The sequence below is a fragment of the Chrysochloris asiatica genome, unplaced genomic scaffold, assembly GCF_000296735.1.
Source record: "Chrysochloris asiatica unplaced genomic scaffold, ChrAsi1.0 scaffold00003, whole genome shotgun sequence".
Lineage (NCBI taxonomy): Eukaryota > Metazoa > Chordata > Mammalia > Afrosoricida > Chrysochloridae > Chrysochloris > Chrysochloris asiatica.
Genome location: NW_006408521.1, coordinates 44,752,888 through 44,769,749, shown reverse-complemented (window position 1 = coordinate 44,769,749; position 16,862 = coordinate 44,752,888). Strand labels below are relative to the sequence as shown.

At 37.7% G+C, this 16,862-nt stretch overlaps 1 protein-coding gene across 1 annotated transcript in view; it reads right to left on the bottom strand.

Annotated features, from left to right (window-relative positions):
• Positions 1-16,862, bottom strand: part of ATRNL1 (attractin-like 1) — an 827,041-nt gene that overhangs the window by 618,240 nt on the left and 191,939 nt on the right. The window contains exons 19-20 of the mRNA XM_006831380.1: positions 12,251-12,388; positions 990-1,083 (exon numbers count right to left, since the gene is read on the bottom strand). Of these exons, the coding sequence (XP_006831443.1) occupies positions 990-1,083; positions 12,251-12,388 (232 nt within the window). The remainder of the gene's footprint in view (positions 1-989; positions 1,084-12,250; positions 12,389-16,862) is intronic.

Here is a 16,862-nt window from a genome sequence, read left to right as displayed (position 1 = left end):
CTTTGGATCCTATATTTATGTTTATATTTACATTTATATTTATAGTTTAAAAGCAGCCTTAATTAAGCTTTTCCTATTCTTCTTTACTTATTATAGTTGGAATTTACTGTATGTGTTAAATACTGAACCTAGGTGTTTCTCTTGTTGTTAAGTCCTGTCGAATTGTCTCCTACTCACAGAGATTCTGTATAGGGTTTCCAAGAAGCAGCTGGTGGGTTAGAACCACTGACCTTACGGTTAGCAGACCAGTGCTTATCCTACAGCACCACATCAGGACTCAGAACATATGTGTTTGCAAATACATAATTGAAACCCGTAAAAAGTAGATTTTAATGATATATGTTATTATATATGAACAAAAAAAGAGAAAAGCAATTTAGTCTGAAACCACTGCTTTTTAAAATTAATTTTTGGAAGTAGGGATAAATCCTGAAAATAATAATTGCATCATATAAAGGAATAGACTGGGCTGCACCTGACAATAACCAACAAATATAATGGACAAGAATGACTTATAAGAGTATGAATAACATAGTAACAAAAGTAGTGGGTTTGTGTACATTGAAAGAAGAAATGGGTATAAGGAACCAATTGGAGGGATTTAAGGACAACAGTGATGAAAATTAACAACAGAAGATTCTGAAGAAAAAAATGTTAGAGTTATTTTCTTAAATAACTTAAATGTCTTAAATATCTTCTTAGAAACAGAGGGAGATTATAAGGCCAACAACACAGATTTGATACATGTGTCTTCCAGGAATAAACAGGAAAGTTTCTTTTTTAGAAAAATGAAAAACACAAAATGTATTCTCTGAGATTTGTAGTCAAAGTTCTATACAATTGTCGTGTTAGAAGTTTTCATTTTGAAGGGAATCATTAAAATGCAATCATCAACAAGCACAAAAAACTTAAATAGGAAAAACCGTAACAGTTACTTCTACAGCACGAAAGCAATTCACAACATTTCTAAAAAGCGGATTTTTACTTACAATTGGCATTGGTCCCCTTTTATCCCTTTCGTTGTGCAGAAACATTTTCCTGTGTGCATGTGACAAATATTTGCATGGCCACTGCATGTACAAGCTGTATAAGTCAAAACCAAAATGATAATGAATACACTGGACCACAAACACATCACATCTCAGGTAGTACTACTCTTAGGGAATAGCATCACTATTGCATTTATACCATGTTATATCCTTTTGCCATACAAAAACTAAAGTAACTATAATTTAATAAATTAAGTTTGGGGTTTTTAATTAAAGGAAGTTAAAATTGCCTACTTGAAAATGTTGTGAAACTCCTTAAAGTCTTCATGAATATCCCAAAGTCTGCTATGGATCTAAGTACTCATCTAATTCTTTCTGGGTGTCTTCTGTTTCTAATTTGGTTGAGGCACTGTGAGATGAGCTAACCACAAAGTCATTAGTTCAACCTGATGGTGGTGGTGGTGGTGGTGGTGGGCCACAGACTCAGTTTGGACCCATCGTGACTCTGCATTGTCTCCAGGGTTGTAAAGTTTTATAGGAGCAGAAAGCCTCATCTATCTCTTAATGAAGAGACTGGTAGGTTCAAACTGCTGACCTTGCAGTTAGCAACCCCGCTCTTACTCCACTAAGCTACCAGTTGAGAAAGATGATGTTTGCTGCTCCCATAAAGATTTACAGCCTCAAAAACCCTATGTTATTGCTGTTAAGTGCCTTTGATGTAGTTCAGACTCATAGGGACCCTGTACAGGATTCCAGAGAGGCAACTAGTGGGTCTGAACTGTCAACCTTGTGGTTCACAGTCCAGTGTTGATCCTACAGTTCCAGGAATCCTATACAGGATCCAATTTATCCAATTTATCAAGTCCAAAGTTATCAATACTTACTCTGACGTTTTCTTTTTTAATAGTTTAAAGTTTCTTTTTTTAAGTTTCACTCCATAATTTGTTTTGAGCATTTGTATATGGTATGAGGTAGGGGTGTGATTCCATTATTTGCATGTGAATATCCAGTTATCTGAGTCAGAACAGACATAATAGCACTTAACAACAACAACAACAGCATTTATTGAAAAGGCTATTCAGTCACATTTACTTATCTTGGCATTCTTGCTGAAAATCTAAGGATTTATTTTTGAGCTCTCATTTCTATTCCATATTATATTTGTATGTGTAAAATCGTATGAAGGAGCTCTGGTAGCTAGTGGTTACGAATCGGGCTGTGAACCACAAGGTCAGCAATTCGAAACTACCAGCTGTTCCATGGGAGAAAGTTGAGGCTTTCTGCTCCCGTAAAGATTTACAGCCTCGGAAACCCTGTACAGGGTCGCTATGAGTCCGAACCGACTCCACGGCACATAACAACAACAACAAATAATCGTATGAGTGCTGGTACCACAATGTGTTTATGACTGCAGTTACGGTGAGTGAGGATTCAAATTGGGATGTGTGAGACCCACAAATGTGTTCTTCTTTTAACGTCTGTTTTGAAATTCTGAGTCCCTTTCTCAACTCCATATGAATTTAAAAGTTAACTTGGCAATTTCTACAAAAAAGCCAACTGGAATACCAACAGGACTGTGCTGAATCTGTATATCAATTTAAGGAGTATAGTCCTACCTTAAACTATTTCTACTAATGAATATCATATGACTTTCTATTTATTCAGAATTTTAAAATTTACTTCAGCAATGTTTTTGTTTTCAGGGTACAGGTCTTGCACTTCTTGTGCTATACTGTTTCCTAAGAATTATCTTCTTTTTAATGTTAGTTTAATTGCAATTGTTTTCTTAATTTCATTTTTCAGATTCACCACTGTTATTACACAGAAATACAACAGACTTTGTATGTTGAGCTTGAATCCTGTGGTCTTTCTGAAATTATTTGTATGTTCTTAGATATATTTTAATGGCTTTTAAAGGGTTTTCTATATATCAGATCATGTCATCTAAAAATTTCAATGCTCTGTTTGTCCCTTATTTCTTTTCCTTGACTGACTGTCTTGGCTAGACTCTTCATACCACAATGAGAATCAGTGGCAAGAGTTGACATCCCTACCCAGTTCCTGTAGAATGACGCCCTTTATTAAGCTGGGGATGTACTCTCTGTCATCTAGGTTAGTCTGAAGATCTAATTCCCAAAAACTAACCACTGAAAACCCTATGTACTAATTATACTTTGACCTCCATGAGGTCACCCTGAGTCAGAATGAACTCCACAGGAACTGGTTAGTTGTTGTTGTTGTTTTTGAGAGAAAAAGTCTATCAGTGGATGACTACAGTTGGTGATGGCCCAGAGGATATGCTGGGGATAGAGAAAATAAGTGGGGTGATTATTAATGGATACTTTGGGAAGGTGATGAATTTATCTAAAATTATATTGTGATAATACCATAATTCTGTGAATAAATTGAAAATAATCCATAAAATACCTGATATCTGAATAAGGATTTTTTAAAAATATTAATTAAAAAAAATATATATGACATATTTTAGAACACCAGTTTCTTGCTAATGGCACACACACACACATATAAAGTAAACTTAGGTACCACATAGATATCCAAGTATATTTTTTTCAATAAAAGATTTCTACATAACTTTGTAAGTTTTGCTTCATAAAGAACATTTTTTAAAAATATACATATGTGTTCTTTAAGCTTTTAGAAGCTAACTACAATAATTCATAATGTGAGAATGACAGAAACGTAATACAAGGTGCAGAGCTACAAAGAATAAAAGAAACTATCAATGAACAATAAAGAGACACCAGACATATTGGTAATATATGACTTCATAAATAGTGAATGACTACATCATGACATCTTTTAATATTAAACTGCACAGTTTCATATTACTACTGACTTTTAAAAAGAACTTCACTAAAAAAATGATGTCGATTAATATTTAAAAACTTGGATTTACCCTTTATGACAGAAATGGATAATAGTTACGCTTACAGCGTTTCTTAAAAGAATTATCATTGCATACAGCAACTTGAATAATTTCTCAGGATACAAAAATTGTATTAAGATACTTTTAATGTGAGCTCATTTTGAGAAAATTCCCTGGTGGAGCTGTACTCCAGGGTAAAATGACACAAACGCATTTTAAATTCAATTGTTTAAAATTTATACTTCATGACAGTGTGGAAGATATTCTGTTGTCAGCATTTGAGGCTACCTTTTTCTGCTGAATAAGCACCGATAAAATCATTACACAAGAGCCTTTTGTTTGGGAAATTCTGTATGATGATGATTTTATACCTAGATATACACAAGAGAGAGAGATAATGTGCTCACACATGATATTTCTATATCCCTGTGATATATAAGTTACAATATCAACTGATAAGCAAAATGAAATAATAAAGATAGAAAAAAGATGCTGTAAAGGTTATTCAAACAAATTATTTATAAAGAGTATCCTTTCATTTTTTCTAACATGGAACCAAAAGGTAGTACTTGGTAGTACCTTTCTCAAAGACATATTTATGTTCCTATGTCCTTTCATTTCTACATCATTGCTGTTGGTAGTATGCATATGATGACAACTTCTGGAGGTTAGGAAACAAGCTTCCTTTGTATGTTTCATAGATATGTAAGCATAATTATACTTAATAATATTTACTAGGTATACTATAGTCATATTTTTCAAATACATTAAGAATTCTGACAAGGAGAAAAGTTCAAACCGCCACATCATTTTAAATCCTATTCCTCAAACATACATTTTTTTAATTTACAGCTTTGTATTGGTTTCCTAGCACCATCCTAACTAAATATCAAAACCAGGATGTCTTAAAACAATAGACATAATTCTACAGGCAACAAGTTCAAAGTCAACATGGCAGTAGTTTTTAACTTCTGATGTACTTTTACTCTTTGAAAGGAGTGACATTTTCTGTTTAAATTCACGCAGCTGTTTAAATCCAAACAACTGTAAAGGAATGATTATCACATACTTACATTTACAGAGAGAGGATGAAGAGAGTTTGAATATATGTACATTAAAAAATACATATGTGTGTATGTATGTGTGTGTAGAAGGAGCTCTGGTGAAGTGGGAGAAAGATGAAGCTTTCTGCTCCCGTAAAGATTTACAGCCTCAGAAACCTTGTAGAGGGTCACTATGAGTCAGAACTGACTCCACAGCACATAATAACAACAACAATGTGTGTGTAGGGTTACTGAGCATTTGAAGCTAGAGTAACATGTCTACCAAGGAGAACAAAGGTTTCAAAAAATGAGAGAAGGCAAACCAAAAATATTGGAGCTCTGAAAACAAGAATTTTGTCTATGGTGCAGTTAAAAACAGGCAGCCCTGCCTCTGCATGCCTTAAACAGCCTTCCCTGAATGTCTTACAATGATTGACTCTATATTTAAAAAAATGTTATCCCAAAGAGACTCTCTGATTAAAGTACAACTTCACGGCTATGACTTCAGCAAATTGCCCACATATAATTATACATTTAATGGCATCTTTCTGGAATCTTTTAAAGCTCAAATTAGATTTTCTCTGCTATATAGGATTAGGATACCTACTTGGAATACAAACAAATTTTAACTTTGTCATGTCAAAACAACAACTACAACCAACATTACCTTGTCAAGTGATTTTCATTTTAATTTTAGGTTATTTAGAACAATGCTCTCACTTAGAACTAAACATTCTGCATTTATTTTATAAAATGCTCAAGTTCATTTGGTTTTAGTTTTAGTTTCGGTGAAACACATACACATAGATGAAATAAAATCATGTAAGCAAGCAATTAAGGAATCTAGAAAAAGAACAAATAAACTAAAAGATAAAAATTCATAAACATCAAAGCACACTTTACTAAAAGCAATCAGAAATGCAATGCTAAGGAATTTATTCACAATGCCAAAAAATTCATTAAAACCTTGCAACTATTTTAGCTAAAAAGATTAAAACCCAGAAGAAGAAAACTATTAGTTATCTAAGACTAGAATTATTTTTAATGTCAGTGGTTTGTTTTATTTGGAGAAGAAGTTTTCTCATAGTACATTAAAATATTTTTATGACTAATAACATTGAAACTTAGTTGTTTTATATTTAGAGCAAATTATAATGAAAACTTCACCTAGTAATAATCAAATTTGTGATTTGCCCTCAACTTTCAAAGGCTTACTTAATTAACTCCCAGATCTGGCACCAAAGGATAAACATTGGCCTGCTAACCACAAGGTCAACATTTGAAACCCACCAGTAACTCCTTGGAGACCCTATCCCAGGTCACTAAGAGTAGGAACCAAATGAAATTCACTTAACAACAAGACCTTCCCAGATTCTTTCATCAGAATTAATCTTTCTCACTGAGTCTACCATTCAATTTCTTCGTAACAGCATTATAATATGCACACAATGTGTATCATTGTGAGTCCTGACCCAGTGCCTCATACATGCTGTTGTTTTGTTTATTAGGTGCCTTTGTTATTGTTGTTGTTAGGTGCCATGGAGTCGGTACCGACTCATAGCGATCCTAAGCACAACAGAACAAAACACTGCCCGATTCTTGGCCAACCTCCCAATTGTTGCCACGCTTGAGCCCACTGATGTTGCCACTTTGCCAATTCATAGTACTCCTGTGCACAATAGAATGAAATACTGCCCGGTCTTCTGCCACATTCACTATTGTTGTTATGTCTGAACCCACTGTCAGTCAATCTCCATGGGGTTCTTCCACTTTTTTGCTAACCTTCTATTTGACCAAACTAATGTCCTTTTCCAGGGATTGATCCCTCGTGACAGCCTGACCAAAGTACGTGAGGCCAAGTCACACCATCCTCGCTTTCAATAAGCATTCTGGCTGCACACTTGTTTGTTCTTCTGGCAGTCCAAGCTCTTTTCAATATTTTTGACCAACACCACAATTTAAATGCATCAATTCTTCTCCTGTCCTTTATTCATTTCCAGTTTTCACATCCACAGGAAACAACAGAAAATACCATGGCTTGGGTCAGGTCACTTTAGTCCTCAAGCTGACATCTTTGTTCTTTAACACTTTAAAGAGGTCTTTTGCAACACATTTGCCTAATGCAATAACATCGTGTGAGTTCTTGACTGCTGCTTCCATGGGTGTTGATTGTGGTTCCAAGAAAAATGAAATCCTTGACAACTTCAATCTTTCCTCAGTTTATCATGATGTTGTTTACTTGTCCAGTTGTGAGGACTTTCATTTTCTTGAAAATAAGTTGTAATCCACACTGAAGGCTGTATTCTTTGATCATTTCTAAGTGCCTCAGATCTGCTTTACTTTCAGCAAGCAAGGTTGTATCATATGCATATCACAGGTTATTAATGAGTCTACCTCCAATCCTGATGACACATTCTTCTTTATACAGTCCACCTTGTCAGATTATTTGCTCAACATACAGATGAAATAAGTATAGTGATAGAATACAACCCTGTCGCACATCTTTCCTGATTTTAAACCATTTGATATCCCCTTATCCTGTTCAAACAACTATCTCTTGGTGTATGTATATTTCCCAAATGAGCACAATTCAGCATTCTAGAATTCTCATTCTTCAAAATGCTATCCAGAGTTTATGATCCACACAGTGGAAAGCATTTGCAGAGTTAATAAAATACAAATAAACATTTTTCTCGTATTCTCTGCTTTCAGCCAAGACCCAGCTGACATCAGCAAGGATATCCTTTGTTTCACATTCTCTTCTGAATCCTGCTGGAATTTCTGGCACTTGATGTGCTGTTGTAAATGGTTTTAAATTATCTTCAGTAAAATTTTGATTGCATGATATTATTCGATAATTTCTGCATTCTGTAAGACATCTTTTTTTGGAATGGGCACAAACATGGATCTCTTCGATTTCTTCCACTCACTTTCATTCCAATCAAGAGCAAATTCAGAGTTTCTTCTGACATTCATTTTTGAGTCTTTTTCTTGCCCTGTCTTTTTAATGACTTTTTGCTGTCTTCATTTACGACATCCTTGATGTCACCCTTTAACTTATCTGGTCTTTGATCATTAGCATTCAATGTGCAAAGCCATTCAGGAGATGGTCTCTAAATTCAGGGTCATATTTTGGCTCTCAAGGACTTGTTTTTAGTTTCACAAGCTTCAACATGAACTTCATATAAGCAATTAGTACCTTGCCTTGTTCATACTGAAGATATTGAATTTATCCATCAGCAGTTCAAGCCTACCAGCCGCTCATCAGGAGAAAGACGAAGCTCCCACAAATATTTAAAAGCCTATGAAACCCTACACAGGGTCATTATGAGTTGGAACCGACTCGACGGCACTTACTAACAACAATAAAGTCTCTTTCTAGAGACGTGGCCGATTTGATTCCATATGGCGAGGTCCAGATGCACTGTTGCCATTTACATGTTGAAAAAAAAAAAAAACAAGGCATTTCCAATGAGTAAGTCATTAGTTTTACAATATTCTACCACACCTGGTAGGCATATGTACATTAGCCTATCACAGACAGCACTGTACTACAAGACAGATCTTGAAATGCTCCTTGTGACAATAAACGTGCTATCATTCCTCTTCAATTTGTCATTACTGACAGTAAATCATATGATTGAGCAGTTCAAAATGTTCAATACCACTCCATTTCAGCTTACTAATGCCTAGAAAATCTACCATAATGTGTTCCATTCCAATTTTGATGACTTCTAATTTTCCTAGAGCCACACCTCATACATTCCACATTGTGATTATTACTGGATGCTAGCAGCTATTTCTTCACATGTTAAGTTGTGCCACATCAGCAAATTTTGCTGACTTCTTGGATAGTCCTTCATTACCAAGTGCCTATTTTCTAGTCTATTGGCTATTCTACTCAATGAAGCTTTCATGCATTTTCTTTTACTACAATTCACAAGTCAGGTTGCAGATAACAAAATAATACTATCTAACCTCACCAGCCACTCCTTGGAAACCCTATACAGGGCTGCTATGAGTTGGAACCAACTCTGTAGCACTTAACAACAACAACATAATACAAATTTGGAGTCCCAGTGTGGCGCTGTAGGATAAGCACTGGACCGCAAAGTTGTTTCGAACTGCCAGCCACGCCTTTGTTTTTGTTGTCAAGTGCTGTTGAGTTGATTCCGACCCACAGCAACTGTATATAGGGTTTGCAAGGAGCTGCTGGTGAGCTTCAAGCACCGAGCTTGCAGCTCAAATGACTTAGCAATCTGACACATTAGCCCACAGCACCACACCAGGGCTCCAGCCACTGCTTGGAAACCTTACATACAGTCACGATGAGTTCGAAATCACTCAACACCACTTTCACTTAACAATAAAAATAATAAATACTCACAGCAGATGTGGAGTATTAATGGCATGTTGTTGCTGTAGTTGTTAAGTGTCATTGAGTCGGTGCCAATGCATAGAGACCCCATAAGGAGTTTCTGAGGAACGGCAGGTGGATTTGAACCACAGATTTTGTGGTTCAAACAGAAATTGTAGTCGAGTGTTTATTCTACAGTGCCACACTAGTACTCCATTAATGCTATGTTTATGTTATATTATGTTTAGGGTTGCCAAGTTGGTTCTGACCCATAGTGACCCAGTATAGGGTTTCCAAGGAGCAGTTTGTGAGCTTGAACTGCCAACCTTGCAGTTCAAATGACTTTGCAGTCCAGCACAATAACCCACAGTGCCACACCATGACTCCACACAATACTATAGGTGGTGGTGGTGGTGTGCCGTGGAGTCGATTCTGACTCATAGCAACCCTGCACAGGGTTTTTGAGGCTGTACATCTTTACGGGAGCAGAAAGCCTCATCTTTCTCCTGCGGAACCACTGGTAGTTTCAAACTGCTGACCGTGAGGTTAGCAGCCCGATTCGTAATGACTACACAATCAGAGCTCCTTACTATAGGTAGTAATAAAATATTAATAATCATAATACTAATCACTATGTAATAGTCTAGATGTAGTGCTGTAGGGTAAGCACTGGACTGCTAACCAGAAAGTCAATGGTTCAAACCCATCGGCCGCTCCTTGGAAACCCTACACAGAGTTGCTATGAGTCGGAACCAACTCAGTAGCACTTAACAACACCATAACCCTACTGAGACACAAATTAAATTTGCCTCATCTTGCAGATGACAAAACTGAGGCACTGTGAGGTTCAAATTTGTTAATCAACGTGACGTGACGGTGGCATTGCTAGGCTATGGGCTGAAACATTATGATCCCAAAGTCTAACTTCTTTACATTGTTATATTTTTCCATTGTTACAAAAACCATGTATACATCTAGCAGCCTTTTCTGAAGTGTGTATCAGAAAGAAGCCTCCTGAACATTAATGGGAAATAAAATAATTTTAATAATAAATGGCTCAATGTTGTTGTTGCTGTAGGCATTGAGACAGTTCCAACTCAGAGTTAGCCTGTAGAGGGTTTCTGAGAGCAGCTGGTGAACCTGAACTTCCAACCTTGTAGTTAAACCAATCCAGTGCTTATCCTACATTGCCACATCAAGGTTCAAAATATTTAAAAGGTAGTTATAATAATAGCATGGACACAAATAAAGCAAGTCTAAAAGCCATCTGAAGAAAATCCAGAAGTGTCTTTACATAATATTGGCAACATTTAATTGGTTTTTCAAGGATGAATTTTGGAATAATATTCAAATGTAGAGTATATCTAAAGCCTGGTGTGGCGCTGTGGGTAATGCGCTTGGCTGCAAAGACATTTGAACTGCAAGGTCGGCGATTCAAGCTCACCAGTCGCTCCTTGGAAACCCTATACAGGGTCGCTATGGGTTGGAATTGACTCAACAGCACTTAACAACATTCAATATAAATGTATTCCTGGGGGCAGTAGTGGGTGCGTGGTAGAACTTGTGCCATGCATGTGGGGGCCCAGGTTCAATTTCCAGTCAATGAACCCATGTGCAGTGGGGTCTTGTGTGCTGCTTCGATGCTTGCAGGGCAGCTAATTATTTATCATGGCCCTTCTTGCCTAACTGCTCTATTTTGTGATAGATTGTAAAGTTTAGCCTCTTTGCCTATGATTGTGGACCAATTTTTCAATGAGTTGCTAAGGAGTAAAAATACACTGGAACTAAGTATTAAGAAGGAGTCCTGGTGTGGCACTGTCGAACAAAGCCCTGGAAAACAAGTCAGTTTGAACTGCAAGGTCAGCGGTTCAAGCCCACCCGTTGCTCCTTATAAACTCTACACAGGGTCGCTATGATTCGAAAGTGATTTGACGGCACTTAACAACAATGACAAGAAGTATTTAGGATGCCTCCACCTTAGTAGAGGGTGTGACTCAAGTCACCCCACTTAGTTTCCCTTGGTGGCATGGTCTGACTCTAATTTCTAAGATGGCTCTAGCTACTCTTGCTCTCTTACCCTGGATCTTGCTCATTACATCAAACCTCCATCCAGGTCCTGGGACTCTGCGCCATTCATCTGATCTGATAAACCAGCTCCCGCAAACTCGGGCATTGACATTCTGTCATCCGACCTGCCAATTTGGGTTCTTGAGCTCCGGAGACTATGTGAGTGAAAAGATTCCTCCAGACTGATCCCTGAACTGAACTATGGATTTGGGACTTGCCAGCCTCCACCATTATGTGAGTCATATCTATTGTCAACTGTGAGTTTTGTGAGATGTTGCAGTGTTGTGTAGAACTCTGGGACTTGAGGGCAGGGAGGAGTGGAGACTGACATCAAGGACTATGAAGGGGTAGAGCATGTTGGGAAAGTTGGACAGCTGGGATATCTTTAACCTCCATCTCCTGGGGAACAGCCCTGTGTTGACTTTTTAAGAAATTATTCTTGCTGAACAAGCTTCAGAGGCACTTTCAGATTAAGACAGACCAGGAAAAAAGACCGGCAATCTACTTCCAAAAGTCAGCAGCAAATGAAAAAAAAATTTGTAAAAAAAAAAAATCGATCTCCCTCTTGTCCTTAACATCATCATGAACTTTGTTATTAAATGCATCTACTAATGAAAAATAACAAACCTTTCTCAGGAAGGTGAACTGGAAATGAAGAAATCATAGTAAATTTATATTTTCTAGGCTTTAGAAATTGACTTTAGCCATGATTGCCTGTTGTCACTAGCTGTGACACAGTATATATTGAGTTGTAATATGGTCCTGAACAATAAAGATCAATACTATATATATCGCATCACCATAGCGACGTCGTAGGCTACAAAAGAGTATATTGTCAATTTCAGGAAACTCTAAGGAATTCTGTGCAGCAGGAGCTGACTGAGGTGACAGCAAGAGTCCATACCTGTACACTGTCCTCCATTGGTGGGGTCACCATAGTAGCCGGCCATGCACTCCTGGCATTGCTTTCCTGTGGTGAGATTCCTACACTGTTCACACACATTATTATTTATGCACGTGCTGTGTCCATTACACTGGCAAGCTGGAAAACACAAATAGCACATGACAATGTTGTTGCTGTACGTTCTGTCTAGCCGGTTCCGAGACATAGCAAGTATAAAAACTATCAAGACAAATAATTTGTTTTAAAAATCTACATGCTAGCAAAGTCCAAAGGGTATTTCCTAAGACTTTTTAAAGCATAAATTATGCAGCTCAAAATATTAACACAAGACATTATAATAAGTACTGTATTACAACGTTACCTCAGATTATACAAATGCCAAGGCAAGGTTTGCAGATAAATTCAAACAAAAACTCAGAAACCCTATACGGGGTGGCTATGCATTGGAACTAATTCTGTGAACCTGTATGCTATTGTAATTGGCCGCTGAGTCAGTTCCGACCCACAGCAACCCTGTGTAAGGAGGGTTTCCAAGGAGCAGCTGGTGTATAGGGCTCCCAAGTCAGCCAGTGGACTAAACTGCCGACTTTTCAGTTACCAGTCCAATGCTTACGATACGATACACCATGTCATCATGGAAAATGATTACGTAGTCACCATCCTCTAAGAAATTCAAAAGCAAGTAGTGTTCAAACTTCAGAGTATATTATAAAATAATTTAGAAAAAAAATAATATGTTAAAATAAATGTTCATGATAAATTCAGAGAAACAAGGTTTCAAACACTGTATTTTGAGTGATAAAAATTTAGTGTTAAGATGTATAAACTCGCCTGTGGCAAAGTTGATCATGATTTTTCTGTATAATCAATTTTCTACAGAAATTCATATTGTTGTTGTTAGGTGATGTCCACTCACTTCCAGCTCATAGTAACCCCATACACAACAGAATGGAACACTGCCCTGACCTGCACAATCCTCACAATTATTGTCATGCTTGATTCCACGGTTGCTGCTACTGCATAAATTCATCTTGTTGGGGGGTCTTCCTCTGTTTCACTGACCCTTCACATGACTAAGCATAATGTCCTTCTTCAAGGACTGGTCCCTCCTAATAACATTCCCAAAGTACGAGAGACAAATCTGGCCATCCTGGCTTTTAAGGAGCACTCTGGCTGTACTTCTTCCAACAGAGATTTGTTTGTTCTTCTGGCAGTGCATGGAACTTTCAATATTCTTCTCCAACACCATAACTCAACAGCATCAATTCTTCTACGGTCTTCCTTATTAGTTGTCCAATTTTCACATGCATATGAGGCTACTGAAAATACCATGGCTTGGGTCAGGTGCACCTTAGTCTTCACTTTAACTGCTATCTTTGCTCTTGAACACTATTAAGGGGATTTTTAAAGATTGGCCTAATGCACTAAGTCTTTCAATTTGTTGACAGCTACTTCCATGAGTGTTGATTGTGGATACAAGCAAAATGAAGTCTCTGACAACTCCAGCTTTTTTCCATAGATCACGTTATTTATTGGTCTGTTGTTAAGTGCCGTGGAGCCCATTCTGACTCACAGCAACCCTGTATTGGGTTTCCTAGGACCATCTGGGGGGTTTAAACTGCCAACCTCATGGATCGCAATCCAGTGCTTATCCTACAGCACCACACCAAGAGTCCTTTATTGGTCTAGTTGTGAGGATTTTTTTTTTATATATATTGTGGTGCAATCCACACTAAAGTCTTTGATCTTCATCAGCAAGTATTTCAATTCCTCTTCCCTTCCAGCAAGCAAGGTTGAATCATCTGCATGTTGCAGGTTGTTAATGATTCTTCCTCCATTCCTGGTGCATCGCTCTGCTTTATAAAATCCAGTTTCTCAGATTATTTGCTCAGCATACAGAATAAATAAGTATGGCGAAAGAATACATTGGCACACACCATTCCTGATTTTAAACTATTCAGTATTGCCTTGTTCTGTTTGAATGGTTGTCCCTTGGACTACATATAGACTCCTCATGAGCACAATGAAATGTTCTGGGGGAATATCAACTCTTCTCAATGTTGCATTTTAAGTGCCTTTCAACCTGAGGAACTTATCTTAAGGTACTCTGATACTATTCTGCTGCTCTTCATAATGGACTCATCTTCTGGTACTCTATCTGACCCTATTCTGTCATTCACAAGGTTGTCAGTGGCTAATCTTTCAGAAATTAAGTCATCTTACTTGTATAATAAACTAATAGTAGTGAGAACATCAATTTTTAAATCATGTGCTTAACAGGCTGTTGTTTTATAGAAAATGTATTATGTGTCACCACTACATTAATTCACTCAGATCAAGACAAAATGTATCAAGGGCTCAGACATAAAGCACACCTGAGGATTTGAAATAAAATAAGGGTGACTACAGTTGTTGATGAAACTTCTGGGCACCTGAAGGAAATCACCAGAAAAAAAAACAAAAACAAAAACACATGCTTTAACTTCTGAGTAAGATGTTAAATTGTAACAATTGCATCTATCTGTCCTCATAGACTTCTATTGAAATAAGGAACCTTCCCAGTAACGACAGGAATTTGAGTGTTGTTGTCAGCTATACAAATACAACCAGAAAACATTAATCTACAATATTTCTGAAAATTGACTTTGGCATATTCGGTGCAATGGTTAAGCAAGGGCTCAGCTGCTATCCAAAAGGATGGATGTTGGTACCCAAGTGACTCTGGAAGTGAGGCTGACAACCTACACCTATAAAGATTACAACCTGGTGGTCTGAAATACAGGGAGGTATGCAGATTCCTGAGTTTATGCTGCTGCCCACTGGCTGAGCCCACAGGGGCAAGGTATAAGCTGACTAGAACCCTACCTAATGGAAAAAAAAAGAAGTCTGACGCCACGAGATGGGATCGCCTGCTGCAATTTGATCATTTGTTCTGGAATGAATTTTGCTTATGGGTGCAGATGCTCAAAGTTCCAAAAGGAACGCCGGAAGATTCTTTAGATGAAAGCACATGCTTGTCTCCTCAGAGTAACGGTTTGATGCTGCTATTATTGTTGTTGCTAATTGCCATTGAGTCAGTTCAGACTAACAGCAACTCCACGCACACCTGAATGAAACACAGCCTGGTCCTGTACCATCCTCACACTTGTTCTGTTGAAGCCCATTGTTGTTGTCATTGTATCAGTTCAACTCATTGAGAAGCTTCCTCTTTTTCACTGACCCGCCACTTTTTCAAATTTGATGTCCTTCTCTCGGAATTGCTCCCTCCTGACAACATGACCACGTATGAGAGACTAAACCTCACCATCCTGTTTTTAAGTGCATTCTGGCTGTATTTCCAAGAAAGATTTGTTTGTTCTTCAGGACATCCATGGGACTTTCAATATTTGTCACCAACATCAGAATTCAAATATATCAATTCTTCTACCATCTTCATTATTCATTCTTCAACTTTCACATGCACATGTCTTATGAAAATGGCTTGGACTAGAACAGGCTACACAAAATGGGGGGAGAGACAAAGGCATGGAACGGATGGGTAATACAGTTTTGTGGCTGTGCTTGCACTCCAAATGAGGGGGATCCCCCACAGAATGGATTCCTCTTTTCTTGATGCATATAGTGAAGAGAGGATGAGGGAAGATCCTGATAGAATTACATGATTTACTTGTGAGTTTTCATTGTTAATTACATTAACTGTGATCGTTAAAATTATCATTGTAAATGCCATGGTGTCTATTCTGATTCATAGCAGTTCTACATTGGGTTTGTTAGGAGCAGCTGGTGGGTTTAAACCGCTGACCTTGTGGTTCGCAGTCCAGTGCTTATCCTTCACTGTGTAAGAATGTAGGCACTGCTTGACTGGAGTAAACGGGTCGAGCTAAAATACCTTAAAGGATTTGCTGTGCTGATACCTAATGAGACTCAGAACAAGGGAACAATCTGCTCTCCAGTGAATGTTATCAGACAGGATGACTTTTAGAGAGCGTGGCCAGACCAGATGGCAATCTGCAGCAGACTGACTAGCTGGAACCTCAGCAACCTCACCTTGACGGCTCTGTCCTACTGATGAACAAATGATTTTCAATGACCTCCTATCTATTAGACCTAATAGTTCCTCCTGGGTCCATTGTTACAACAATCAATTCTACTCAAGTTGCTTTTGTCAGGTGCCACCGAGTTGGTTCTGACTCGTTACGATCCAGACAGAGTTTCTGAGGAGTGACTGATGGATTTGAACTGCCAACTTGCAGTCAGTAGTCCAGTGCTTATCTTACAGAGCCACACTAGGACTCCTGGTAGATATGATGTGGTGTTGTAGAATAAGCACTCGACTGTAAGATCAGTTTGAACTGCAAGGTAGTTCAAGCTTACCAGCAGCTCCTTGGAAACCCTATATAAGGTCACTATGAGTTGGAACCAACTTAACAGCACTTAACAACAATGTGTAAAACAACTTGACATTGGAGTCATGCCTTCTATTTTGTCTAAATTTTAAGAAGAGCCCAGATGACTCCTCATTTATAGATACACAAACAGAAAAACATCAAAACAAAACAATGAGAAAAATCAGCATTTGATATACAAATAAAGTATTGTTTTGAAAAACATG